Below are 26,633 nucleotides of genomic sequence, written 5' to 3'. Positions count from 1 at the left end.
AGGTCAGATGAGAAATGTATCATACTGTTCTGTTTCCTTAGAACTAATTTAGATCGATCTGCATATTTGTTCTCTTTATTAGCAAGCGTATTGTTTTGAGCTTCTCCTAACAGAGGACTGTTTGTTGGGGTTTCAACACGATGATGTTCTGGGAAGTTATCATCTTCCGTTATGCTGATCGTAGGGATCACCATGTCTTTCAACACTCTCGGATCATCTCGTTTCACATCGTTCCTCGCTTTACCACCGCCTGTGTCCTGGGAACTCACTGTCGTTTGTCGGCGCAGGGCAGCTTTGGTCACGTGAGTACTTGGCGCACTGGACATTCTAGTAAGACGCGATCGTCTGGTAGCCAACCCGTCAACTCCTTTGATAGTCTGATTGATGAAGTTGGCCTTCTGTCGTCCGCTGCTGTTCCTGAACATACTTCGCCGCACGCTCGCTGGTAATTTGTCTGGCTTGGTTGGAGTGTTCCGAACATCTTTCGTTTCTACAGAGTCCTTCACACTCTCCATGGCGATTTGACTTGGCACTTCCGTCGGCTCATCGTTATCAACGGATGACGTCAGAGACTCTCCATCCTCGTTGTCATCACTGTCAATCAGGAGTAACGAATCGTTGTCTTCGTCATCATTGAAGATGTCGATCTTGTCATCGATGACTCGAACGGAGAACGGACGTTGCTTTTCGATATTGAAGATTTCCTTGAACTTGAGGACGTCACTGGGCTGATGGTTGGTGGTGCGATGGAGGCAGGGGGCAGAGGACATGAGGAAGGAACTGGGTTCTTCGGATACGCTGGAGGGGGCAGCTTGCTGAGGAGGAGCACAGCTTTGAACGCAGCTATCACAGAAGTTTGTGGCGCTTGATGAGGTGGAACCTGTAAGAAGCATAAGAACACAAGTCAGTGATTTTTCAGTAAATTGTGTCTTTAAGGGGGAAAAAGGTAGGTACCTTGTATCTATATAACGTATTTCGTTTTTCATATAATCCACTACCTAAATATAAATGAACCGTCGAGTAAAAACTTAGAACTCACTTTGTTGAGTGGTTTTGACTCACCTCCTTGATCCACATTCTCATTCTGTCCACCCGGATCCATTCCATTTGGTCTTGAAGTACTCGCCAAACCCGAACCATGAAGGATAGGAGAAAGCCAGCCGTTCCGAGAACGAACATTATCCCATCAGGATAAAATCCGCCCCGGGTGGAAATCGAACCCGCGGCCTAACGCTTACAAGGCAGACGCACCAAAATTGGTAGGTCGAAGGTCAAAGTCTAGCACACTGGAAGGATGCCTTTCAACTCTGCTGTCCTGGGCAGTATTTCCATGGACAGTGACTCCTAGAAGGGAAGGCTGCAGATGGGGGCGAGAGAGAGAGAGAGAGAGAGAGAGAGAGAGAGAGAGAGAGAGAGAGAGAGAGAAGTCTGCTTGGGTGACTTTAAACAGAGAAGATATCCAGCCTGAAATATCTTTTCCTAAAGAAATAACAACCAAATGTCAGCCCAAGCAATCACCCTAGGGCTGACGATAAAAGTTGATCCCGTCTGAACACGGGAAATGACGAAGAAAAAGAGAGAACGGCTGGCTTTCTCCTATCCTGTCTTCCTTCTCTCTTCGATTTCGGGACGATAAGACCCATAGCAGTTACAAGTTACAGTTCCCTCTGTCAAACCTCTTAAAAAAAAAAAAACAATGTGGGCTTGTTAATTTAAAATAACAGCTTAAAATCATATTTTTTCATGAGAATAATAATGTCTAATAAAAAGTATCCAGGTATACCCACCTACTCTTACGAAAACTTACCCCCAAAGGTCCGCGGAAATCTAAATTTAAAATAAAACGACGATAATATGACGAAATTTCTCTTGTAACGTGAACATTGACTGAGAATAAGAACTGAAATGCTCCAAATTTCCAGATTATCTACTTGCTATGTAAGTAGGTACCTACATAGCAAGTAGGTATATATTATGTACCTATGTAGGTATGTAGGGTTGTAGGGTAGGGTAACAATATAAAGAATGACGAAATTTCTCTTGTAACGTGAACATTGACTGAGAATAAGAACTGAAATGCTCCAAATTTCCAGATTATCTACTTGCTATGTAACTTATGTAAGTAGGTACCTACATAGCAAGTAGGTATATATTATGTACCTATGTAGGGTTGTAGGGTAGGGTAACAATATAAAGGTTATTAAAAAGTTAGAACTTTCAAGGGTATACACAACACTTGGTAAAACAAATTAAAATCAATAGGGGAAAATGAGAACAGATCGCTTTTTTTTACAAAAATATTGTAAAACAAAATGTAAATGCAGTTTCTTTGTGTTATTATGTCACAACTTTGGTACTCACTGCAGCATTGTAGGATTTTTCTCCATAATCCTAACATCCAACGTTTACCCACCGTGCTGGCACCGGTCGCTATGCGCATTTATATGTCATAGCTATACTCATTTTCCTCACGAGGCTGAGTAAGTTTGTGGCGCTTGATGAGGTGGAACCTGTAAGAAGCATAAGAACAAAAGTCAGTGATTTTTCAGTAAATTGTGTCTTTAAGGGGGAAAAAGGTAGGTACCTTGTATCTATAATACGTATTTCGTTTTTCATATAATCCACTACCCAAATATAAATGAACCGTCGAGTGAAAACTTAGAACTCACTTCGTTGAGTGGTTTTGACTCACCTCCTTGATCCACATTCTCATTCTGTCCACCCGGCCTGTCTTCCTTCTCTCTTCGATTTCGGGACGATAAGACCATTGCAGTTACAGTTCCCTCTGTCAAACCTCTTAAAAATAATAATAATAATAATAATCCTAACATTCAATGTTTACTGGAACAAAATTGGTAGGTCGAAGGTCAAAGTCTAGCACACTGGAAGGATGCCTTTCAACTCTGCTGTCCTGGGCAGTATTTCCATGGATAGTGACTCCCTGACCATCGCTTCGACCATTCTCTTCTCGGTCACCATGGAAACAGTCTTCTGGTTGGTAGGTCGAAGGTCAAAGTCTAGCACACTGGAAGGATGCCTTTCAACTCTGCTGTCCTGGGCAGTATTTCCATGGACAGTGACTCCCTGACCATCGCTTCGACCATTCTCTTCTCGGTCACCATGGAAACAGTCTTCTGGGCTCATTTTCCTCACGAGGCTGAGTGGGCCCCGCAACAGCCAGTCACGGAATCAATCATTTGCATGATACAAATTTCTTGACCCCGCCGTTAATCGAACACGGGTCTCCCGCGTGCAAGGCGAGCGCAGTGACCACTACGCCATGGAAGCTGACATTGTATTAAAAAAATTATCCACTGCTTTCAAACCTCCTTGAAGATGGGACGACTCCACTTAGTGGACTTGGCGGGAAGCGAACGACAGGCGAAAACCGGCGCCTCGGGGCAGAGGCTCAAGGAAGCGTCCAAGATCAACCTCTCCCTGTCTACATTAGGAAATGTTATTTCCGCTCTGGTGGACGGGAAATGCACGCACATCCCGTATAGGAATTCCAAACTAACGAGAATCTTGCAAGACTCCCTCGGTGGCAATTCAAAAACCGTCATGTGTGCCACTGTGGGTCCCGCGTCCTATAACTATGAAGAAACTATCAGCACCCTGCGGTACGCTAGTCGTGTGAAGAAGATCTGTAACAAAGCCAGAGTCAATCAGGATCCCAAGGATGCGCTACTCATCAAATATCAAAAGGAAATATCAGAACTCAAGAAGAAATCCTATAACTATGAAGAAACTATCAGCACCCTGCGGTACGCTAGTCGTGTGAAGAAGATCTGTAACAAAGCCAGAGTCAATCAGGATCCTAAGGATGCGCTACTCATCAAATATCAGAAGGAAATATCAGAACTCAAGAAGAAACTTTGCATGATACAAATTTCTTGACCCCGCCGGGAATCGAACCCGGGTCTCCCGCGTCCAAGGCGAGCGCAGTGACCACTACGCCATGGAAGCTGACGGGAAGTTATGGTCAACCACAGCCTCCGGGAAGTTACGGTCAACCACAGCCTCCGGGAAGTTACGTCCTCTGGGTTGGAGTCAACTCTTGGGTCGTCTAGGCCGGGCCGAATCATGGATTTGGGCCGTCCTGAGCTGGAATTGTTGGCCTGTTAAATACCACCGTTTGGGCATATCATGCAGCTCCTTCACAAATACCTATTCAACCACTCACAAGGGGCTACTTCCTCACGAATCTGATGGATTGCAATACCAAGGACAGAGCGGAATAAACCCACCGGACTTCCGTCCAAAAGCGGTCAAAATACCGCCAAGCGCAGCACCTATCTTAACTAAACGTTTTCTGTTGCATCCTTGTCACATTTGACAGCTATATACCAAATTTCAAGTCGCTAGCTCTTACCGTTCTCGAGATATTTTGTTTACAGACAGACAGACAGACACACAGATACACACACACGGACCAATGGCTGAAACTTTGGATTAAGGCTCTAGGGACCTCAAAACGTGTTTTGGCATCAAAAACTGACCATCGAAAATTTGACCCGATTACATAATTACTTTCCTTCCTATAGGATAAAGTAAAAAATTGGTGTTTTGGATTATTATTCTGCTGCACCACCATGGGACAAGGCTCCGGCGTGTCGCACTCTACATCACTCTCGTCACTCAGAAGTGACACCATGGTCACCACATCACGACTATTGGGAATCTTGTTCTGCTTCTTCGAGTCGGTGCTCCCAGGGTCGAAACTCAAATCGTCCAAACTCTTGTGGAATTTCTTCTTGGAGAATTTCAGTTTCTTCTTGTTTGCCAACGTCAGTGCTGATTTGACCCGGTCTGGTCGATCCATGTCGTAGTTGCTGTTGGTGAGGATGGGTTTGATCATGGTTTCGTTCTTCATGTAGTTGGACAGGGTGCTTTGGAATGAGATCTTGTTGGATTTAGAGTTCTGCCGCTGAATGGTGAACTTGCTGCCGAGATGTGGGAATGTGTTGCCTTCAGAAATGTTCTGATCGTTGGTGGGCATGTCCGTTTCGTTTCCTTTCTGAATGACACTCGATGGAGATCTCTCCATGGTCAAACTCTTTTGTATGTCACGATCTCTTCTGTCATTCTTGTCATTTAGAGGTTGATATTCGTTGTGAAGAGGCTTCCCAATGTCGAGGTCAGATGAGAAATGTATCATACTGTTCTGTTTCCTTAGAACTAATTTAGATCGATCTGCATATTTGTTCTCTTTATTAGCAAGCGTATTGTTTTGAGCTTCTCCTAACAGAGGACTGTTTGTTGGGGTTTCAACACGATGATGTTCAGGGAAGTTATCATCTTCCGTTATGCTGATCGTAGGGATCATCATGTCTTTCAACACTCTCGGGTCATCTCGTTTCACATCGTTCCTCGCTTTACCACCGCCTGTGTCCTGGGAGCTCACTGTCGTTTGTCGGCGTAGGGCAGCTTTGGTAGAGGTAAATCTATCAGTGTGAGGTGTCAGTCGACGTCGATCGACGCGTCGAGTTGTCGATCGACACAGCTTTACAAAGGTCGTCTAGGAACCTGCGTATAGGTAGGTGCGATTATTTATAGTTACCAAATAGGTTATGTACCTACTGTAGTTGGATAGGTATATAGCTACTTACCTACATACATAAAGAGGTAAATCTATCAGTGTGAGGTGTCAGTCGACGTCGATCGACGCGTCGAGTTGTCGATCGACACAGCTTTACAAAGGTCGTCTAGCTAGGTACCTGCGTATAGGTAGGTGCGATTATTTATAGTTACCAAGTAGGTTATGTACCCACTGTAAGTAGATATGTATAGCTATACTTACCTACATACATAAATAGGTATCTGTACATTGTGCACTCATTAAACTAAATTACTTTCAATCTCCTCATCATGCGATCAATTAAAACGAAGTTTCAACAGGAAATGGGGAATCTATCAAAAGTCCATCAGCTATGAGCAGGTAGGTACTTACCTACTTTTCTGAGTAGGGTATTTTTTAGTTTTTGAGAGAGAGATTTTTTTTTTAGGTTTGGCCTATCAAAAGTCCATCAGCTATGAGCAGGTAGGTACTTACCTACTTTTCTGAGTAGGGTATTTTTTAGTTTTTGAGAGAGAGAGAGAAGTCTGCCTGGGTGACTTTAAACAGGGAAGATATCCAGCCCCTATCAAAAGTCCATCAGCTATGAGCAGGTAGGTACTTACCTACTTTTCTGAGTAGGGTATTTTTTAGTTTTTGAGAGAGAGAGAGAGAAGTCTGCCTGGGTGACTTTAAACAGGGAAGATATCCAGCTTGAAATATCTTTTCCTAAAGAAATAACAACCAAATGTCAGCCCAAAGCAATCACCCTAGGGCTGACGATAAAAGCTGATCCCGTCTGAACACGAGAAATGACGAAGAAAAAGAGAGAGAGGTTTGATAGAGGATTTACGGAGGTCTTATCGTCCGTTCAGAAATTGCACATAAGGACAAAAGGATAGGAGAAAGCCAGTCGTTCCGAGAACGAACCTTATACATATGATCAAAATAACGGTTGCCCCGGCTTGGCGGGAATTGAACCCGCGAGAAATCGATTCATCTCGGTATCTAGAAGTCGTAGAAGAAAAAGAAAAATTCCGTTGGTCCTCATTTTTCCTGCTCTATGACTTTGATATATCACTCAAGTAAGTGCAACTGATCTATTGTCTGGTAATAAGAAGGGTGGGTCCTATCCCAGCCAATGTATGTAATTTTACCATCAACCATATTTTAGGATTTGACTACAATATTAATAAGTACCTATAGTACATACACAAAAAGCCCAAACTGAGGCTTAGGATGGGTTAAGCTTTTACAAAGTACTCTAGGTACTTTGTAAAAACTTAACCCCTATTGCGGGAATAAAAGGACTCTTGGATTCCGTTCTAGCATATAAATAAGCAATATTATTATTGAACCAAGTGTAGGCTAGTATATGTCTCTAGGTCCTAGAGCGAGGACTTTAAAATAGTAGAACAGATTTGAATGCTGAAGGTAGGTGCATTTATCTTTAAGTACCTATGTATAATACATACATAATGTATTTATACTGTTTATTATGTAATTGTAAACCTTTAAAAAATAAATAAAAATAAGGCACAAATATATTAATAATAATAATAATTGATTAACATTTCCAAGCCTTGTTCTAATCGAACCCGCGACCTAGTGCTTACAAGGTCGACGAGCTACTCTCCAAGCAAACTAGTCTGGCTCGTTGAACTTTTGAATAAAGTTACAGACGACCTCTTCTTTTTTTTTTTTTTTACTTATCCTATGGAAAGGAAAGTAGGTAATGTAATCGTGCCAATTTTCTTTCTGTCTGACAGCAGCCTCAGAGGTGTAGTGTTGTTTGATTAGATTTACGTTACCTTCTATACGAGGATGGGGAATACATGGGTTCCGACGGACTAGGCAGATCAGTAGCGAGTGACGTTCTAGACATGGAGATCTTCCTCTCATACATCACGTCCTCATTGCCTGAGAGGGGAAACATAAAACATTACTGTTATTGTAATGTAAAAATGTAAATGCAATTTCTTTGTGTTATTATGTCACAACTTTGGTGCTCACTGCAGCATTGTAGGATTTTCCCAATATCTCAATAATCCTAAAATCCAATGTTTACCTACCATGCTGGCACCGGTCGCTATGCGCATTTATACATACCTATGTCATAGCTACTCATTTTCCTCACGAGGCTGAGTGGGCCCGCAACAGCCAGTCACGGAATCAATCATTTGCATGATACAAATTTCTTGACCCCGCCGGAAATCGAACCCGGGTCTCCCGCGTGCAAGGCGAGCGCAGTGACTACTACGCCATGGAAGCTGACATTGTATTTAAAAAATTATCCACTGCTTTCAAACCTCCTTGAATATATCAGGCTGATGTGAATGTGGGATTTTTATCGGATTCCGTGGGATTTTTTTGTATTTGGACATCCGGCAACATTGTCTTGACTGGCGCGAAGTTTTTAGTTTTTAAAAATCACGAAAAATGTAAACTATTGATTTTTTAGTGGAAATTTTTGAAAAATTTTATAACAGCACGAAAAGCTGACATCATCATCATTTTGAAAAATTAGTCAAAACTCTAATCAAAATTTAAATTAATTAATTTATTGAATAGATCTGTCATCTTTTTTTTCATCTATGGACACGTCATTACCATTACCAGTCCAAAAGCTGATTCATCTCCCTCTCTGTTCAAAATGTTTGCAAGAATCACTTTAGAAAATCTCTTCAATTGCTCAACAATAACTAAAAATCCACTAATTTAGTGGTTATTCATTGGACATAAGGTAAGTAAAGTATGGACCTTCATAAAAAATAAAGTAGGTACTTACCTTTATCAATTTGCCCAAGTAGGAGATTTTAAACATAGACCTACCATGGCATAGTGCCATAGTGATCATGACACCTAATGGAGCAGTTGCAAATGGGTAAAACGATTTTGAGATGTGGAGTAGCAAGGGTCTTCAGATCTTCCAAGAGTCGACTCTGGAGTACCAAAGGTCTTCAGATCTGGAGTGCCAAGCTGCCAAGGGTCTTTCGAGATCTGGAGTAGCAAGAGTTTTTAGATCTTCCAAGAGACGACTCAAGATTTCTCTCTTTTCTGAACAGTAGAAAAAAAGTGTATATTTTATTTAAATGCATAGTATATTTATTTACACCCTCAAAAGTTTAGCTATACGCAATAAATAAATAAATAAAAAGTATCTAATAAATAAAATGAAGTAGAAAAAAAAACACGAAAAAAATCAAATAAACATTTTACCTGTACACTTCACAATACTATAAGACGAGGTACAACAAACTCATAGTTACCTACTGACTTTCGAAAGCTAGAAAAAACTTTGGCAGTCATGTGAGAGGAAGGAGGGAAATATTCTACTGAGGAGAGAGGGAAAAAACAGTAAGAAGGGGAGAATTCTAAATGGGAGAGGGGAGAAAGTTGTACCTAAAGGGGAAAGAAAAAAGGGAGGAATATTGAAAAATCCAAATCTGAGGTCAAAACTCCGAAATAATAACTGTAAAAGGTCGAAAATTCAATTTTTATTTTCCGTCAGAGTCCTGAAGTCTGACGTCAGACTTCAGGAGATGCACAGAAACGTATGTGCACAAACATGAATTGCGCAGAAATGCATGTGCACAAACAGATTAATGTGTTGCCTGCGAGGGAGCTTTGGTCGGGACATTTGATGTAACGTCATCGCCTACGAGAGCGTATGCCGTGACACACGTCATTACCATTACCAGTCCAAAAGCTGATTCATCTCCCTCTCTGTTCAAAATGTTTGCAAGAATCACTTTAGAAAATCTCTTCATTTGCTCAACAATAACTAAAAATCCACTAATTTAATGGTTGTTCATTGGACATAATGTAAGTAAAGTACTAACCTTCATAAATAAAGTACTTACCTTTATCAATTTTCCCAAGTAGGAGATTTTAAACATAGACCTACCATGGCATAGTGCCATAGTGCTCAAGACACCTAATTGTCTGGTAATAAGAAGGGTGGGTCCTATCCCAGCCCATGTATGTAATTTTACCATCAACCATATTTTAGGATTTGACTACAATATTAATAAGTACCTAGTACATACACAAAAAGCCCAAACTGAGGCTTAGAATGGGTTAAGCTTTTACAAAGTACTCTAGGTACTTTGTAAAAACTTAACCCCTATTGCGGGAATAAAAGGACTCTTGGATTCCGTTCTAGCATATAAATAAGCAATATTATTATTGAACCAAGTGTAGGCTAGTATATGTCTCTAGGTCCTAGAGCGAGGACTTTATAATAGTAGAACAGATTTGAATGCTGAAGGTAGGTGCATTTATCTTTAAGTACCTATGTATAATACATACATAATGTATTTATACTGTTTATTATGTAATTGTAAACCTTTAAAAAATAAATAAAAATAAGGCACAAATATATTAATAATAATAATAATTGATTAACATTTCCAAGCCTTGTTCTGTGGGCCCTTAAGGTTGTGAGAATGACCCTATACTAAAGAACAGCTAACCAGTTTAACTGTTACTCTCTTCAAAGACTTTGCCCTGTTTTGAAAGAACAAGTACAGGTCCTCACAATGGTTGACTGTTATTTAGGATAAGCCAATCAAGTGTGGCTACAGACCATCATTTTTATATCACTGATCAGCTACAAGCTACAACTAATATTAACTAGGTATTAACACATTCATGACCAGTGATTTATTTATTTATTATTTTTTATTTTTATTTTTTTTTTTTTACCACCAGTGGTTTGGGATACATACTTTGATTAGAGGGGTTATTCCTAATGTTATTCAAGTAGTGGGTAACCAATACCAACCCCATTCTTTTGTTAATTTTGTACCTCACTTGAATCATCTTTCATATTTTTGCAGGGTACATTGGCAACATATCTCAAGTTAACCAGAGGAAGAGTAAGTTGAAGAGTACAAGATGAGTCAGAAAGAGCTGAGTGAGGTGGCAGAAACTGAGGAGATAGAAAACGTGCGTGTGTTTGTACGTGTACGTCCTCTAAGTAAGAAAGAATCAGATGCTGGTCATGTAGACATTGCTACTGTTGATCTACTCAATGGTATCATAACGGTGAAGAATCCAGCCGGCTCTGCACATGAACCACCCAAGACGTTTACATTTGACACGGTGTTTGATGCAAACTCCAAGCAGCTTGACATTTATAATGAAACAGCACGCCCTATTCTACTGTTGATCTACTCAATGGTATCATAACGGTGAAGAATCCAGCCGGCTCTGCACATGAACCACCCAAGACGTTTACATTTGACACAGTGTTTGATGCAAACTCCAAGCAGCTTGACATTTATAATGAAACAGCACGCCCTATCGTAGACAAAGTTCTGTCTGGGTTCAATGGAACGATCTTCGCGTACGGACAGACAGGCACGGGCAAAACCTTCACCATGGAGGGTGTCAACAATGTACCGGAACTCAAAGGTATTATTCCCAACTCCTTCGCGCATATATTCGGTCATATCGCCAAGGCAGACGAGAGTGTTAAGTTCCTCGTGCGAGTCTCGTACTTTGAGATCTACAACGAGGAAATACGAGACTTGTTGAGTAAGAACAAGGATCAGTGTCTGGAAGTGAAGGAGAGACCTGACATCGGTGTGTATGTGAAGGACCTGTCAGCATACATTGCTAATAATGCAAGAACAAGGACCAGTGTCTGGAAGTGAAGGAGAGACCTGACATCGGTGTGTATGTGAAGGACCTGTCAGCATACATTGCTAATAATGCGGATGATATGGAGAAGATTATGTCCCTAGGGAATAAGAACAGAAGTGTAGGTGCTACAGCTATGAATGAAGTGAGTTCCCGCTCACACGCCATCTTCTCAATCATCATAGAAACCAGCTCGTACTCATTTGAGAACGCCAAGACACAACATGTTAAGATGGGACGACTCCACTTAGTGGACTTGGCGGGAAGCGAACGACAGGCGAAAACTGGCGCCTCTGGGCAGAGGCTCAAGGAAGCGTCCAGATGGGACGACTCCACTTAGTGGACTTGGCGGGAAGCGAACGACAGGCGAAAACCGGAGCCTCGGGGCAGAGGCTCAAGGAAGCGTCCAAGATCAACCTCTCCCTGTCTACATTAGGAAATGTTATTTCTGCTCTGGTGGACGGGAAATGCACGCACATCCCGTATAGGAATTCCAAACTAACGAGAATCTTGCAAGACTCCCTCGGTGGCAATTCAAAAACCGTCATGTGTGCCACTGTGGGTCCCGCTTCCTATAACTATGAAGAAACTATCAGCACCCTGCGGTACGCTAGTCGTGTGAAGAAGATCTGTAACAAAGCCAGAGTCAATCAGGATCCTAAGGATGCGCTACTCATCAAATATCAGAAGGAAATATCAGAACTCAAGAAGAAACTGGAAGAAGCGAGTGTGCCACCACCTCGTGAGGAACCTACACCAAACCCTGAACCTGAACTAGATGAGACTGAACCATGTGTAGAACCAAGTGAAGTGATAGAAGATGAAACGGACGCAGAACTAAAGCGCGCACAGAGTGATCATCAGAGTATGGTGGAGAAACTAGAACTCCTGCAGAAGAAAGTACTGGTGGGTGGTGAGAATCTCCTGGAGAAAGCGGAAATACAGCAACAACTACTAGACGCTGCGGCACAAGAGCTGGAACATCGGAAACAGAAAGAAGAAGAACTGAAGAAGAATATTCAGGAGAAAGATGCTGAGCGGATTGATATGGAAGAGAAGTATTCAAGTTTACAAGAAGAATCGGAAGGACTTAGCAAGAAACTGAAGAAGGTGTCCTCCATGTTACTAGCGGCTAAGGAGGAGAGGAAAGATGTGCAACGGGAGAACCGCAAGGAGATTGAAGGTTTCCTGGATAATGTACGACAAATCACCAAGGAGTATTCCTACCAGCAGGCGATTATTCAGAAGTTCATCCCGACTAAATACCTCGAGCTTATGACACAGAATGCTACTTGGAATGAAGACATCGGGGAGTGGGAATTGAAGTGTGTAGCATACACTGGGAATAACATGAGGAAGATAGTACCTCTGCCTGAGGACACAACAGCTACACAGATAGCTCAGCCAGACTTCTCACATCTATACAGATATTATCCGTCGGAGAAAGTGAAAAACTCTGGATCTGGTCAGGGAGGAGGCAGATCCAAGTCTGCATTCCGTTCGGATAAAATGCAACCTTAGAGATAGCTATTTAGCTAATCTCTCACAGTACTATCAACGAATTCAACTCAAAGGCGATATTAGAGAATGCGCTCATGAGCAATTTCCAAATCGTGCAAATTATACCAGGGTTCATAGCAACTATACAACTTTGCACTTCATAATTTGACGTCACAACTGCTATTAGAATGGTTATACAATGTTTACCAAGGTTTTTCTTCTGTAGTTTTTCGTCATAACAATTGCGAAGTGCGATTGCTATTTTTTTTTTTACTTTTTTATGGTTTAGGAGAATTGTTATAATCATTATTATTACTTACTTATATCTCATCTTATATTTACCTAAGTATAGACTCTTCAATGTTCATCCCGCTTTTATCATTCCAAATATTTTATCTAGTCACGCTTTTGTGTTTATGTTTGTATGCTTTTCATGCACACTATTGTTATTTATCACTAATTTATTTTATTTAGTTGGATATTTATCGCATTTATTTTTAGTTTATTTTGTTTTTTATCGCAATTTCCACGTTGTATACTAGTTCATTATTTTGTTTATTTAAATCTAGTTCAATTCAATAAAACGATTTAGTTCAAAAGATATTTTTACACTATGAAATTTATTTTATTTATTTTTTTTTTAAGCCAATTAAAAAATGAAAAAAAAGTCGGACGGAGGTCATATATATTCTTCTTCTTCTTCTTCTTCTTCTTCTTCACGATATGAAACAATTATGTTGGCACCATATGGACCAATTTGGTTTATTAGATTAGAGGAAGGTACCAAGGATTGTAATTTAAAGCAAAAATTTGCAACCCTGACTAACGTTCGTACATTAAACTTTTTTTTTTCTTTTTTTTTTTTCAGAGGTTTGATAGAAGGAACTTTAATAGGTAGATACCTACGTAGGTAGTGTTTACATAAAGTGGAACTTTGAGCAGGGATGTTTGGTATGTGGAGATCATATTCCTTCTCACTCAGATCTTTATTCACGCAATTCTCCCATTTCTTCTTTGGTCTGCCTCTTGCTCTGCGTCCTGTCACTTCTATTCTGCTCGGAGGTCATATATATTATGGTCCCGAAATCGAAGAGAAAGGACAGAGTAGGAGAAAGTTGTATAAAAACATTGTTAACATACTATCATGTATTTGGACAATAAAAAATAATTGATTGAAGCCAACCATTCCGAAACGAACCCAATACTATTTACGATAAAGTTTGTTGCCCTGGGCGGGAGTCGAACCAGCGACCTAGCGCTTATCCTACAGTGAACATCCTGACTTGAAAGAGAAAAACACAACAGATATTTTTTATATAAATGAAAATGTCTATATTGACTATTTAATTCCCACAATAAAAATGAGTCTTTAGAAATTATATATTGGTAAAAAAAAGGAATATAAAATATTTAAGCAACTTTGAGAAAATTAAAAATATCAAATTATTATATTTCTTTCAATCACAGAACGACAGAACCTCTCTCTCTCAGAGGAAGGGTACAGAAAACAGCACAATCAAAATACCTACGTACTCATACCTGAAATAAAAATAAATGTTGAATGAATAATTATTTTTTTACTGCTACATAACATTATAGACTTAATACAGTAATATTGTACCAACTTTAGTGTGTATCACAGCATTTTCAGTGCCGCATTTTTATACTACCTACCTACCTACCTACCTATTTTTTTTTTTTTTTTACCGGTAACGCCACCACATACACTGGTTGCTAAGCTCATAGCTCATACCCGTGAGACCCCCATACCCCCAAAATCCACAGTGCCGATAAAAAAATTCGATTCCGCCTGGAAATGAACCCGGGACCTTGTGACCCACTCAACCACGGGGGTTGCTTTTTTATTCACTGTTCTTCGTCCAAAGAGACCCGAGTGGAAAGGTCTCTTCATTTCTGCATTCACAAGAAAAATAAACGAATAGGTACCACTAATTTTCGACATTTTTTTATAAGTTTGATAGAGGGAACTGTATTTTATCGTCTATTATCGTTACTGCTCCATTTTATCGTCTATTATCGTCGTCCTCCAAACTGGAAGAGAGAAGGAATACAGGATAGAAAAAAGCCAGCCGTTTCGAGAACGAACCTTATCTGATTTAGATAAAATAGAACCCGGGACCTTGTGACCCACTCAACCACGGGGGTTGCTTTTTTATTCACTGTTCTTCGTCCAAAGAGACCCGAGTGGAAAGGTCTATTCATTTCTGCATTCACAAGAAAAATAAACGAATACCACTAATTTTCGACATTTTTTTTTATAAGTTTGATAGAGGGAACTGTAACTGCTCCATTTTATCGTCTATTATCGTCGTCGTCGTCCAAACTGGAAGAGAGAAGGAATACAGGATAGAAAAAAGCCAGCCGTTTCGAGAACGAACCTTATCTGTTTTAGATAAAATACGCCCGAGCGGGAATCGAACCCGCGCCCTAGCTCTTACAAGGCAGGCACGCTGCCCTCCAAGCTAACTAGGCTGGCATATGCTCTCGGTTTGAGGAGAGCACAATGTTCTCTCCATTTTGGCACTCGTAGGGAAAGTAAACGAACAGCAACTTTTCGACGTAGAGTGAGGAAGCACCACGTTTCACGTACAGGGAAGGATTTGTTTGGGGCAGTATGTAGACATATGCTTCTCAAAGTTGTTGCCACCACGGCACACTTTTCAAGAGTCCTCTCTGCGACACATGGTTTGAAAAGCATTGTTTGGGGCAGTATGTAGACATATGCTTCTCAAAGTTGTTGCCACCACGGCACACTTTTCAAGAGTCGTCTCTCTGCGACACATGGTTTGAAAAGCATTGTTTGGGACAGTATGCAGACCAGTGCTTCTCAAAGCTGTTGCCACCACGGCACACTTTTCAAGAGTCCTCTCTCTGCGACACATGGTTTGAGAAACAGTATGTAGGCCAAACGAAAGCGTGACATGTTTACAGGGAATGACAAGAGCAGAACCTGGAGCTGTTCGAGCGTGACATGTTTACAGGGAATGACAAGAGCAGAATCTGGGGCTGTTTGTGCCGCATGGTCGTGTCAAACAGGATCTGTAAAGAGAAACGGCATACAATGAAACAACCGCTACAATAAGGCCCATTAACACTTGCTCGGGAAAAAAATCGTGTCGCGTGTAGTGGGAACACTCTCATTATTACATTGCCTACAGGATATTCGGAAAAAAATCGGATGAAACTCACAAATGAGAACGGGCCTTTAGAGTCTTTTGGTCTGTGTCGTAGCATGCTCGTCCCGTAATGAGCAGCTCATCAGATGGGCGAGAACAGACCATACATATTTGCGCCGAATGCGGGTCAACAAAAGACTACCAGAAAGTAACCCGTTGAAATGCGCATGTATTTTTTGTAATCGAAAAATTGGGTTTTTCTTTTTTTTTTTTACTGGAATCGAACCCGGAACCTCCCAAATAGGTACCCGTTCAGACCCAGAATCTATTTATTTATTTTATTTTTTTATTTGTATTTTTTTTTAATGCAATAAATATTTTCCCCAAATGTGTGCAATACAAACGGAAGATTTTTTTTTGTAGATGGTGGGAATCGAACCCGGACCTCCCAAAGACTTGATCGGAACCAAAATCCAGTTTTTTTATGTACAAGTATTGAATATTTCTCCCAAAATCTGTACAGTACCAACTGAAGTGTTTTTTTTTCAATGGTGGGATTCGAACCCAGGACAAGACGAACCGTTTTAGGCTTAAAGGCCCAAGTCCAAAAATTTCGCCTGCGGCGTGGCAAGCCCCGAATCGGCTTTATGGGATTGCGGCTCCCGAAGGTTACGAAGGTAAGGTTAGTGGCCACCCCTGCTCTGTTCTATTCCGCAGATCTCGGGATTACTCTGTTCTCTTCTGCAGATCGCGGGATCAATATCCTTTGGTAATATCCCTAGGTAATCTTACCTGCAAGTCCTTGTAGTAGTTGGCCTTCAGCTGAGCCTCCTGATCTCGCAGCAATTTCTCGTGCTTTTTGGTTATCATTTTCTGCTGATTCTTGAGCCGGATTTCAAACTGCTTCTCCAGCCGCTTCAGTTGCTCACTCTCCGCTATAGAACAGGGAGGTCGGATGTTTTCCTTGCCCAAATTCAAGCTGGAGGGAGAGTAGACAATATAATTATTCAAATCAAATCATGAACCCTAGCTAACTAGGCTGGCATATGCTCTCGGTTTGAGGAGAGCACAATGTTCTCTCCATTTTGGCACTCGTAGGGAAAGTAAACGAACAGCTCTTTTCGACGAAGAGATTTAGGAAGCACCACGTTTCACGTACAGGGAAGGATTTGTTTGGGGCAGTATGTAGACAAATGCTTCTCAAAGCTGTTGCCACCACGGCACACTTTTCAAGAGTCGTCTCTCTGCGACACATAGTTTGAAAAGCATTGTTTGGGACAGTATGCAGACCAGTGCTTCTCAAAGTTGTTGCCACCACGGCACACTTTTCAAGAGTCCTCTCTCTGCGACACATGGTTTGAGAAACAGTATGTGGGCCAAAGGAAAGCGTGACATGTTTACAGGGAATGACAAGAGCAGAACCTGGAGCTGTTTGTGCCGCATGGTCGTGTCAAACAGGATCTGTAAAGAGAAACGGCATATAATGAAACAAGGAAGAAGAAGAAGAAGAAGAAGAAGAAGAAGAAGAAGAAGAAAGAAGAAGAAGAAGAAGAAGAAGAAGAAGAAGAAGAAGAAGAAGAAATCATTAATTTTATTATTTGTAGTGAAGCAATAGCCTCATCCATTAACACTTGCTCGGGAAAAAAATCGTGTCGCGTGTAGTGGGAACACTCTCATTATTACATTGCCTACAGGATATTCGGAAAAAAAAATCAGATGAAACTCACACTTGGGAACGGGTCTTTAGAGTCTGTGTCGTAGCATGCTCGTCCCGTAATGAGCAGCTCATCAGATGGGCAAGAACAGACCATACATATTTGCGCCGAATGCGGGTCAACAAAAGACTACCAGAAAGTAACGCGTTGAAATGCGCATGTATTTTTTACTGGAATCGAACCCGGAACCTCCCAAATAGGTACCCGTTCAGACCCAGAATCTGTTTATTTATTTTATTTTATTTTTTTATTTTTATTTTTTTTAATGCAATAAATATTTTCCCCAAATGTGTGCAATACAAACGGAAGATTCTTTTTGTAGATGGTGGGAATCAAACCCGGACCTCCCAAAGATTTGATCGGAACCAAAATCCAGTTTTTTTTTTATGTACAAGTATTGAATATTTCTCCCAAAATCTGTACAATACCAACTGAAGTGTTTTTTTTTTTCAATGGTGGGAATCGAACCCGGAAACCGGATCGAATCGAATCGATACACTGCCAAGGAAAAGCGTGGCATTACTTACTTTCCCAAATCTGTACAATACAAACTGAATTTTTTTTTTTTTTCAATGGTGGGAATCGAACCCGGGACCTTCTTAAGACCTGTTCAAACCCAAAATCTACTGTTTTTTTCTACTTCTTTTTTTTTCAATAATGGGAATCGAACCCAGAACCGTCTACTTACTTCGCCTGCGTTCAGCCACCAGTTCCTCACGAGTCCTCAACAACTCTTCGGGCAGTTTATCCTCAATCTTGTCCAGCAGGGACTGCCCCATGGCGAACTGGTGTATGTCTGGCTGCGTGTACGCGCGCCGACACACCGGGCATGACAGTGGAGGGGCCCGGGTTCGAGTCCAGTCGGTGATGCAGTATCGGCAGAACACATGGGAGCAGGTCCCCAGGATAGTGACATCCACGGTCATCTCGTGACAGATGGGACACTCGAACTCCGTCTCGAATATCTGCCCAAACAAGAATAACTTTGAATTATCTTACAGCATAAATTAAATAAATAAATAAAAAAAAATCTGACAAGCGAACCAAAACCAAAGATATTTTGTTCGAGTCCAGTCGGTGATGCAGTATCGGCAGAACACATGGGAGCAGGTCCCCAGGATGGTGACATCCACGGTCATCTCGTGACAGATGGGACACTCGAACTCCGTCTCGAATATCTGCCCAAACAAGAATAACTTTGAAATTATCTTAAAAAAAAAAAAATCTGACAAGCTAACCAAAACCAAAGATTTTTTTTTTTTTTTTAATTGTGTTAATAATAACAAGAGACTCTTGAGTGGAAGGTAACCACTAGGCGAGGTTAGCTCCGAATTTTTTCCCCATCCGTGGCACAAGCTCTGCTTATACGGATGGGTATACCATTTATATGAAAAATGTATGTTCTGAGAGTTTTGAAAAATGTAGGGAAACTTGATAAAAATTAAAAATTACTATGTGGTCAAATTCTCAAATAAGTGATGATAAAATTTCATGCCTCGGCTGGGATCGAACCCACGCCCTCCTGTTTACCAGGCGAGCGTCTTTGCCACTACGCCACCGAGGCAGGTTTTTCTCTCCATTTGGCGACAAACTACCCGCCTCCTAACCTGGTCCTCGTTTGAGGGCGTGGGCAGGAAAATGACATACTATCAATTCCTTTGCATTAGTAAACAACAACAACAAACAACATTGACCTGAGTGGGGCCGGGAAAAGAGGAAAAGATAGCTACACTGACTTACCTGAATGAACTCACGGCGTGATCTGTCTCGCTCTTCAGTCAGTAACATTTCGTTGAACCTCATAGCCTGAAAAAATAATAATAATAAACCCTGTGACAACCAATAAGGGCAAGGATAAGGCAATCAGGCGATGAAAAAAAATCTGGGATTAAACAATCAACCAAAATTCTCAATGAGTTTTTGTGGAGAAGCAAAAGCCTATTCACAGAGTTTTTAGTAAAACATGGTTAGGTATTACGTTTATAGTATTCCATTTCTGTAAGAAAATATTCATATTGGGAGGACTTACAAAAACTCGCGTACCTTGATGAATAAAGGGAGGGGTAACAATTTGATTCATTCTGGAACAAATTCTCAACAACATTCCTCACTAGAAAAGCCATTTTACCCCAAAAGAACCTAAGCAAGCCCTTCTTGTATGAAAACCTTGGACCTAAGCAAATAACTTCTTGCATCAAAGTATTTAAGTAATAGTAAAAATCAGCTAGTTCACGCTGTAGTAGTAATAATTACCTCAGCTAGTTCACGCTGTAGTAGTAATAATTACCTCAGCTAGTTCACGCTGTAGTAGTAATAATTACCTCAGCTAGTTCACGTTGTAGTACTGTAGTAGTAATAAATACCTCAGCTAGTTCACGCTGTAGTAGTAATAATTACCTCAGCTAGTTCACGCTGTAGTAGTAATAATTACCTCAGCTAGTTCACGCTGTAGTAGTAATAATTACCTCAGCTAGTTCACGCTGTGCTTTATCCTTCTCCTCTGTCATCAGCATTTCTTTTAGATCCATCATCTGAAATAACACATACACAAGTTTCAGTAAAGGACACCCAAAATTTACACAAGCAGTCATTTTGACTGACAAACATATTACCTAATCAAAGTAAATTAAAATGTTTGGAAGCCAGGATACATGTTTTCAAAGAATTATAACATTTTCAACTGTGCAAAGCATAAATGCTCATCACAAATGCCGTTCCCCGCTGAATACACTTAAGCCAAATTTTATGACTTGACCTGGACTCGAACCATCAACCTTCAGAACCAGAGTCCACCGTCTAACCACTACACCAGTGAGGTTAGTGGAAGCCAGGATTTAGCTTGTCTACGGGGCCCGTGAAAAGCGACAAAAGTGAAAATATACCGTACGTACCTCTTTACATTCCTGCTTCATTTTGTCTCTTTCCTCTTCAAGAAGTAGTTTGTTCAGCTTGAGCTAAAACAGATGGAAACAGAAAGTGAAATTTAAGTAGCCTCATCACAAGCTATAGAACAGGGAGGTCGGATGTTTTCCTTGCCCAAATTCAAACTGGAGGGAGAATAGACAATATAATTATTAAAATCGAATCATGAACCCTATATAAGTAGGAAAAGACTAGGAAGAAGAAGAAATCATTAATTTTATTATTTGTAGTGAAGCAATAGCCTCATCACAAGCTATAGAACAGGGAGGTCGGATGTTTTCCTTGCCCAAATTCAAACTGGAGGGAGAATAGACAATATAATTATTCAAATCAAATCATGAACCCTATATAATATAAGTAGGAAAAGACTAGGAAGAAGAAGAAGAAGAAATCATTAATTATTTGTGGTGAAGCAATAGGTAGCCTCTTCACAAGCTTTAGAACAGGGAGGTCGGATGTTTTCCTTGCCCAAATTCAGGCTGGAGGGAGAGTCGACAGTATAATTATTCAAATCAATCAAATCAACTTATGAATAATCTGTGGTGAAGCAATCCTCTATCAACCTTCTTTAAAAAAAAAAATGTTAACTGCTAAGGTCTTTTAGTCCAGAAAGCGAAGTGAGGACAGGAGAAAGCCAGACGTTCCGAGACCGAACCTTAACTGTTTAGAATAAGTCCGTCCCGAGAGAGAATCGAACCCACGATCTAGTTCTTCGAAGGCAGGCATAGAAGGCACTGCCTCCTGCCTCCAAGCTAACTAGACTGGCCAGTTTAAAATCGAACCCGCGACCTAGCGCTTACAAAGCAGGCGCGCTAATTAGGCTGGTCAGTTTAAACCTTTAGAGTTGTTTTCGGAGATGACCACAAATAAGAGCCTGTTCACACTTGTCGTGAGTTTCATTCTTAGAAGGCAGGCACTGCCTCCCAGCTAACTAGACTGGCCAGTTTAAAATCGAACCCGCGACCTAGCGCTTACAAAGCAGGCGCGCTAATTAGGCTGGTCAGTTTAAACCTTTAGAGTTGTTTTCGGAGATGACCACAAATAAGAGCCTGTTCACACTTGTCGTGAGTTTCATTTCAGTCTTTGATTCGAGATTTCACACATGTCAATGTTTTTAGCTTGGTTAAGGATCAATTTTATTTGTAATAAAAACTCTACGAAAATTATGAGGAAAGTTGTGTCTTCGAATTGGGGCTCTTTTTATCGAGTCAGTTCTGGATTGACCCTCTAGTTACCTTCATCAGCATCCGCCAGTGCTATCAGTTGATCTACCAGAGGAAGCTTGACTATATGTACACCCGACTTGTGGAAACAGAAATATCTGCAAAATTAAAATCAAAATTAAGAAAAAGGGTAAAATTATGAAATCACAAGTCAAATTATAATAAATTAGCTGTGGTAGAGGGGTAGGGCCTTTTCACAACTTCTGTGGATATTACAGGATTCACAGGCATCACATCATTACTAAGAGCCTCCTTTGCAATTAATTCAATTCAATAATCCTTTGACACTGGTAATGCCGCCACCCGATTAAAGTAGCTGCTCAAGTATCCTTACGAGGCCAAGTGAGCCTCGAATTCCAACACGACAAAACTTAGTCACTAACGGAAATCGAACCTGAGACCTTCGGTGTGAAAGTCCAGTGTGATACCCACTCGGGCACGGAAATTAAAAGAGAAATTTATCTGGAGAGAGCAACCTGTGTGGCAGAGTGGGGATCGTACTAGGCTTGCACAGCGGAGGTCCCGGGTTCGATTCCTGGCAGAGTCGAAGTTTTTCCGGCTCTCAGTTTCACCGCAAACAAATCAGTTCGATTTTTAGCTAAATTCCTTTTAGGGATTAACTACTTTTTTACTTTCCTTATCCTATAGGAAGGAAAGTAATGTAATCGGGTCAAATTTTCGATGGTCAGATTTTAGTGCCAAAACACGTTTTGTGGTCCCTAGAGCCTAAATACAAAGTTTCAGCCATTGGTCCGTGTGTGTGTCTGTCTGTCTGTGTGTGTGTCTGTCTGTCTGTCTGTCTGTCTGTCTGTAAACAAAATATCTCGAGAACGGTAAGAGCTAGAGACTTGAAATTTGGTATGTAGATGTCAAATGTGACAAGGATGCGACACGAAACGTTTGGTTGAGATAGGTGCTGCGGTTGGCGGTATTTTGACCGCTTTTTGGCGGTTTTTGACCGTTTTTGGCGGTTTTCAGCTATACCGACTAAACAGTTAGAAATATTGTAAAAGTTAATATAGATCATAAAAACAAGCATCATTCAATAGGATAAGGAAAGTCGTGTGATGTTCACACCAGATTTTTTTTTCGAATGTCCTGTAGGCAATGTAATTTAAATGAGAGTGTTCACACTACACACGACACGATTTTTTTCCGAACGACAAGTGGGAACGGACGTTTATTTGGTTGTTTGTACAACTATGAAAACGTACCTGGCGAAGTTCTCACTGGACCCGTTGGTCTGAAGCGACTCCGTCGACTCCAGATTTGGCGTGTCCAAGAGATGCACCGAATCACCACCAGAGTGCAGAGCTGAAGTCTGTTGATGCCCTTGGCTTGGTTCTGGTTTCACTTTCCCCGCTGGTGTGGAATTCATTGTGGGCGCGTAAGGTGGGTAATAGTTGGAGGATAGGGATTGGTTGTAATATTGGGAAGGATAATGAGATTGAGAAGGGTTGTAAGATTGGGAAGGATTGTTGGGATGGGAGGGGTAAGGTTGATTAGTGCTGTAAGGTTGGGAAGGATAATGAGATTGGGAAGGATTGTTGGGTTGGGAGGGGTAAGGTTGATTAGTGCTGTAAGGTTGGGAAGGATAGTAGCCTTCGGTTCGGTAAGGCTGATAAGCTTGATAAGAGTTGTAAGGTTGATTTGGGTTATAGGAGGAATATTGAGTTGGCGGATACTGATAGTTGCCCGTAGGTTGTGGATTTACACAGTGCTGCTTCCAATCAGAATTACTAGAGACATGACTAACTGAGGTGAGTAGGCCAGCACTCTCATTGGTCGATTTATCTGCTGTCTGATTGGTAGAGCTGGCAGCCAATACGGAACCTTGCAACTCGGTCTTTGTTGAGACCAACTTATACTAGAGACATGACTAACTGAGGTGAGTAGGCCAGCACTCTCATTGGTCGATTTATCTGCTGTCTGATTGGTAGAGCTGGCAGCCAAGACGGAACCTTGCAACTCGGTCTTTGTTGAGACCAACTTTTCCGTCTGATTAGTTGAGCTAGCATCCAATACCGAAGCTTGTGAGGTCTTTGTTGAGAACTGTTTCTTCACGTGGAGGATTTTCTTGAGACCTCCTTGTGTGAATGGTGAGGATATGAAATTGGAGATGTTAATCTGAGCGAGCACTTCACCGGAGTTGGGGACGCATCGTCTGGCAAGGAGAAAGTTCCGAGAGTACTGAATCCTGTCCGTGGAAAACAAAAGGGGGGACAAAGGTTAATAATGGATTAAGGGGGGGGGGGAATGAGGAGTTCCAATAAAAAGAAACTTGTGCTAGACCTCTCATACAGTTGTGCACGGAGCGAGAGAGGAAGAACAAAAAAAATCAAAATCAATCAAATCATGAATCTTTGTGGTAAAGCAGAGAGCTTTTTCACAACTTTGTGGGTACGTATCACAGTATTACAAGTCTTTCATTTACTCAATCATCGTATTTATTGTCGTTCGTCCCTTCGACTTGTAATGCAGCCACTGGTCGCTACTCGATTAAAGTAGCTACTCAATTGTCCTCACGAGGCTGAGTGCACCCCGAGTAAGTACAGAGCCTAAAAAAACCTCGGCCCCGCCGGGAATTGAACCCGGACCTCCTGCGTGCAAGCCTAGTGTGATACCCACTCGACCACGGAGGTTACGCGAGGAAGAACAACGATTAATAATGGATTAAGGGGGGGGAAATGTCTTTTGAAAATACGAATCCAGTGAATCCAAGGTATCCTGGACTCAGGGACTGGATTCGTGGTTTACAGTGGTAGAAGATAGGGATTCCAAAGAGAAAGGAAAAAAAAATATCTCTTTGTAAGAAAAATGAAAGGGAATCCAAAGGTTAAGGATCATACAGAGTCTGTATGATTCTTGAATCCATCGAATCTGGATTGGTTAGATTCGATGGATTTCGTAAATAATAATAATAATAACACCCTTTTTGTCTAGCTGGTGAGTTCCAATAAAACAAAACTTATCCTAGACTGCTGAAATAATTGTGCAACTTGATAACAATAATAATAATAATAACACCCTTTTTGTCTAGCTGGTGAGTTCCAATAAAACAAAACTTATCCTAGACTGCTGAAATAGGTAATTGTTCAACTTGATAATAATGGAAACCCACACAAAAATACACAGTAACCTCCCAAAGTACATTTACCCTCAAGCCAAAACCATGATACTTACATTGATACTTATTATAGAGCTTTACCTTGGTATGGCAGAACTAGGCGCAGTCTCAGCAGAACAAGGTGGGACCAAAGAGGAGCTAGCTGCTCCTAAATCCTGACTTCCACTGTAGATTTACCCTCCCCCAAGCCAAAACCATGATACATTGATACTTATTATAGAGCTTTACCTTGGTATGGCAGAACTAGGCACAGTCTCAGCAGAACAAGGTGGGACCAAAGAGGAGCTAGCTGCTCCTAAATCCTGACTTCCACTGTATGTGCTACCTGAACTACTACTTGTAGTTAGACTTTCACATGCATCATAGAATGTGTCATTTGAATTCATGTACATATCAACAGCACTTTTCAGCGAATTCAAACCTGACTTTTTTGACGAAACCTGAGGAGACTTTTTCTTGGTGCTCTTTTTAGTCAGAGTCATTTGAACAGTTTTTGATCCTCCTTTTGTAAGAATATCTAACAAGGGACTAATGGAGGCTAGCACATCTAAATTGTCAACGGGCTGACATTTCTTTGAGAGCAGAAAGTCTCTGGAGTATTGTATCAAAGACATCTGTGAAAAAATGAAAAATGGGTTCAAATAAGATTTGATTTTAGTGACTGGTCAGTTTAAACCTTTAGAGTTGTTTTCGGAGATGACCACAAATAAGAGCCTGTTCACACTTGTCGTGAGTTTCATTCTTAGAAGGCAGGCACTGCCTCCCAGCTAACTAGACTGGCCAGTTTAAAATCGAACCCGCGACCTAGCGCTTACAAAGCAGGCGCGCTAATTAGGCTGGTCAGTTTAAACCTTTAGAGTTGTTTTCGGAGATGACCACAAATAAGAGCCTGTTCACACTTGTCGTGAGTTTCATCCGATTTCTTTTTTTTTTCTCGAATGTCCTGTAGGCAATGTAATTTAAATGAGAGTGTTCACACTACACACGACACGATTTTTTCCGAACGACAAGTGTGAACGGACTTTTATTTGGTTTGTACTTACAAGTATGAAAACGTACCTGGCGAAGTTCTCACTGGACCCGTTGGTCTGAAGCGACTCCAGATTTGGCGTGTCCAAGAGATGCACCGAATCACCACCAGAGTGCAGAGCTGAAGTCTGTTGATGACCTTGGCTTGGTTCTGGTTTCACTTTCCCCGCTGGTGTGGAATTCATTGTGGGCGTGTAAGATGGGTAATAGTTGGAGGATAGGGATTGGTTGTAAGGTTGGTAAGGATAATGAGATTGAGAAGGGTTGTAGGATTGGGAAGGATTGTTGGGTTGGGAGGGGTAAGGTTGATTAGTGCTGTAAGGTTGGGAAGGATAATGAGATTGGGAAGGATTGTTGGGTTGGAAGGGGTAAGGTTGATTAGTGCTGTAAGGTTGGGGAGGATAGTAGCCTTCGGTTCGGTAAGGCTGATAAGCTTGATAAGAGTTGTAAGGTTGGTTTGGGTTATAGGAGGAATATTGAGTTGGCGGATACTGATAGTTACCCGTAGGTTGTGGATTTAGATCCAATAAAAAGAAACTTGTCCTAGACCTCTCATACAGTTGTGCAAGGACTCGCAAGGAGCGAGAGAGGAAGAACAAAAAAAAAAAAAAATCAAAATCAATCAAATCATGAATCTTTGTGGTAAAGCAGAGAGCTTTTTCACAACTTTTTGGGTATCACAGTATTACAAGTCTTTCATTTACTCAATCATCATAATTATCGTTCGTCTCTTCGACTTGTAATGCCGCCACTGGTCGCTACTCGATTAAAGTAGGTACT

The 26,633-nt window shown here is 41.2% G+C and overlaps 3 protein-coding genes, 1 non-coding gene and 1 pseudogene across 5 annotated transcripts; 2 read left to right on the top strand and 3 right to left on the bottom strand.

Annotated features, from left to right (window-relative positions):
* Positions 1-3,336: 3,336 nt before the first annotated feature.
* On the top strand, positions 3,337-3,897 carry LOC103511450 (annotated as a pseudogene).
* On the bottom strand, positions 3,895-3,966 carry Trnap-ugg. The gene has a single exon. It is a non-coding gene; the product is annotated as a tRNA-Pro (tRNA).
* A 5,271-nt stretch (positions 3,967-9,237) lies between these two features.
* Positions 9,238-13,319, top strand: LOC103511449 (kinesin-like protein KIF3A). Its single transcript, XM_026825206.1, has 5 exons — positions 9,238-9,379; positions 10,396-10,592; positions 10,739-11,172; positions 11,262-11,477; positions 11,567-13,319. The coding sequence occupies exons 2-5, from the start codon at positions 10,454-10,456 to the stop codon at positions 12,719-12,721; spliced, it is 1,944 nt and encodes a 647-aa protein (XP_026681007.1). The 5' UTR covers positions 9,238-9,379; positions 10,396-10,453; the 3' UTR covers positions 12,722-13,319.
* Positions 13,320-16,564: 3,245 nt separating this feature from the next.
* Positions 16,565-26,038, bottom strand: LOC113468367. The gene is made up of 5 exons (XM_026825203.1): positions 25,868-26,038; positions 25,053-25,438; positions 23,624-23,894; positions 22,912-23,564; positions 16,565-16,816 (listed from the first exon to the last, which is right to left on the bottom strand). Exons 1-5 carry the CDS (start codon positions 26,036-26,038, stop codon positions 16,594-16,596), a joined length of 1,704 nt encoding a protein of 567 aa, XP_026681004.1. The 3' UTR covers positions 16,565-16,593.
* LOC103511441 (E3 ubiquitin-protein ligase rnf8-A-like) lies at positions 16,932-20,555 on the bottom strand. Of its 2 annotated transcripts, XM_026825207.1 has the most exons (6): positions 20,444-20,555; positions 20,018-20,083; positions 19,293-19,358; positions 18,671-18,730; positions 18,241-18,457; positions 16,932-17,298 (listed from the first exon to the last, which is right to left on the bottom strand). In XM_026825207.1, exons 1-6 carry the CDS (start codon positions 20,462-20,464, stop codon positions 17,288-17,290), a joined length of 441 nt encoding a protein of 146 aa, XP_026681008.1. In that variant the 5' UTR covers positions 20,465-20,555; the 3' UTR covers positions 16,932-17,287. The 2 variants fall into 2 exon arrangements, with proteins under 2 accessions (XP_026681008.1, XP_008474387.2); XM_008476165.3 differs by lacking the exon at positions 18,671-18,730 and having other exon boundaries at positions 18,241-18,517.
* Positions 26,039-26,633: the final 595 nt, after the last annotated feature.

The sequence above is a fragment of the Diaphorina citri genome, unplaced genomic scaffold (genome assembly GCF_000475195.1).
Source record: "Diaphorina citri unplaced genomic scaffold, Diaci psyllid genome assembly version 1.1 scaffold716, whole genome shotgun sequence".
Classification (NCBI taxonomy): Eukaryota; Metazoa; Arthropoda; class Insecta; order Hemiptera; family Psyllidae; genus Diaphorina; species Diaphorina citri.
Note: the sequence above shows the minus strand (reverse complement) of the source record. Positions and strands in the feature narration are given on the sequence as shown.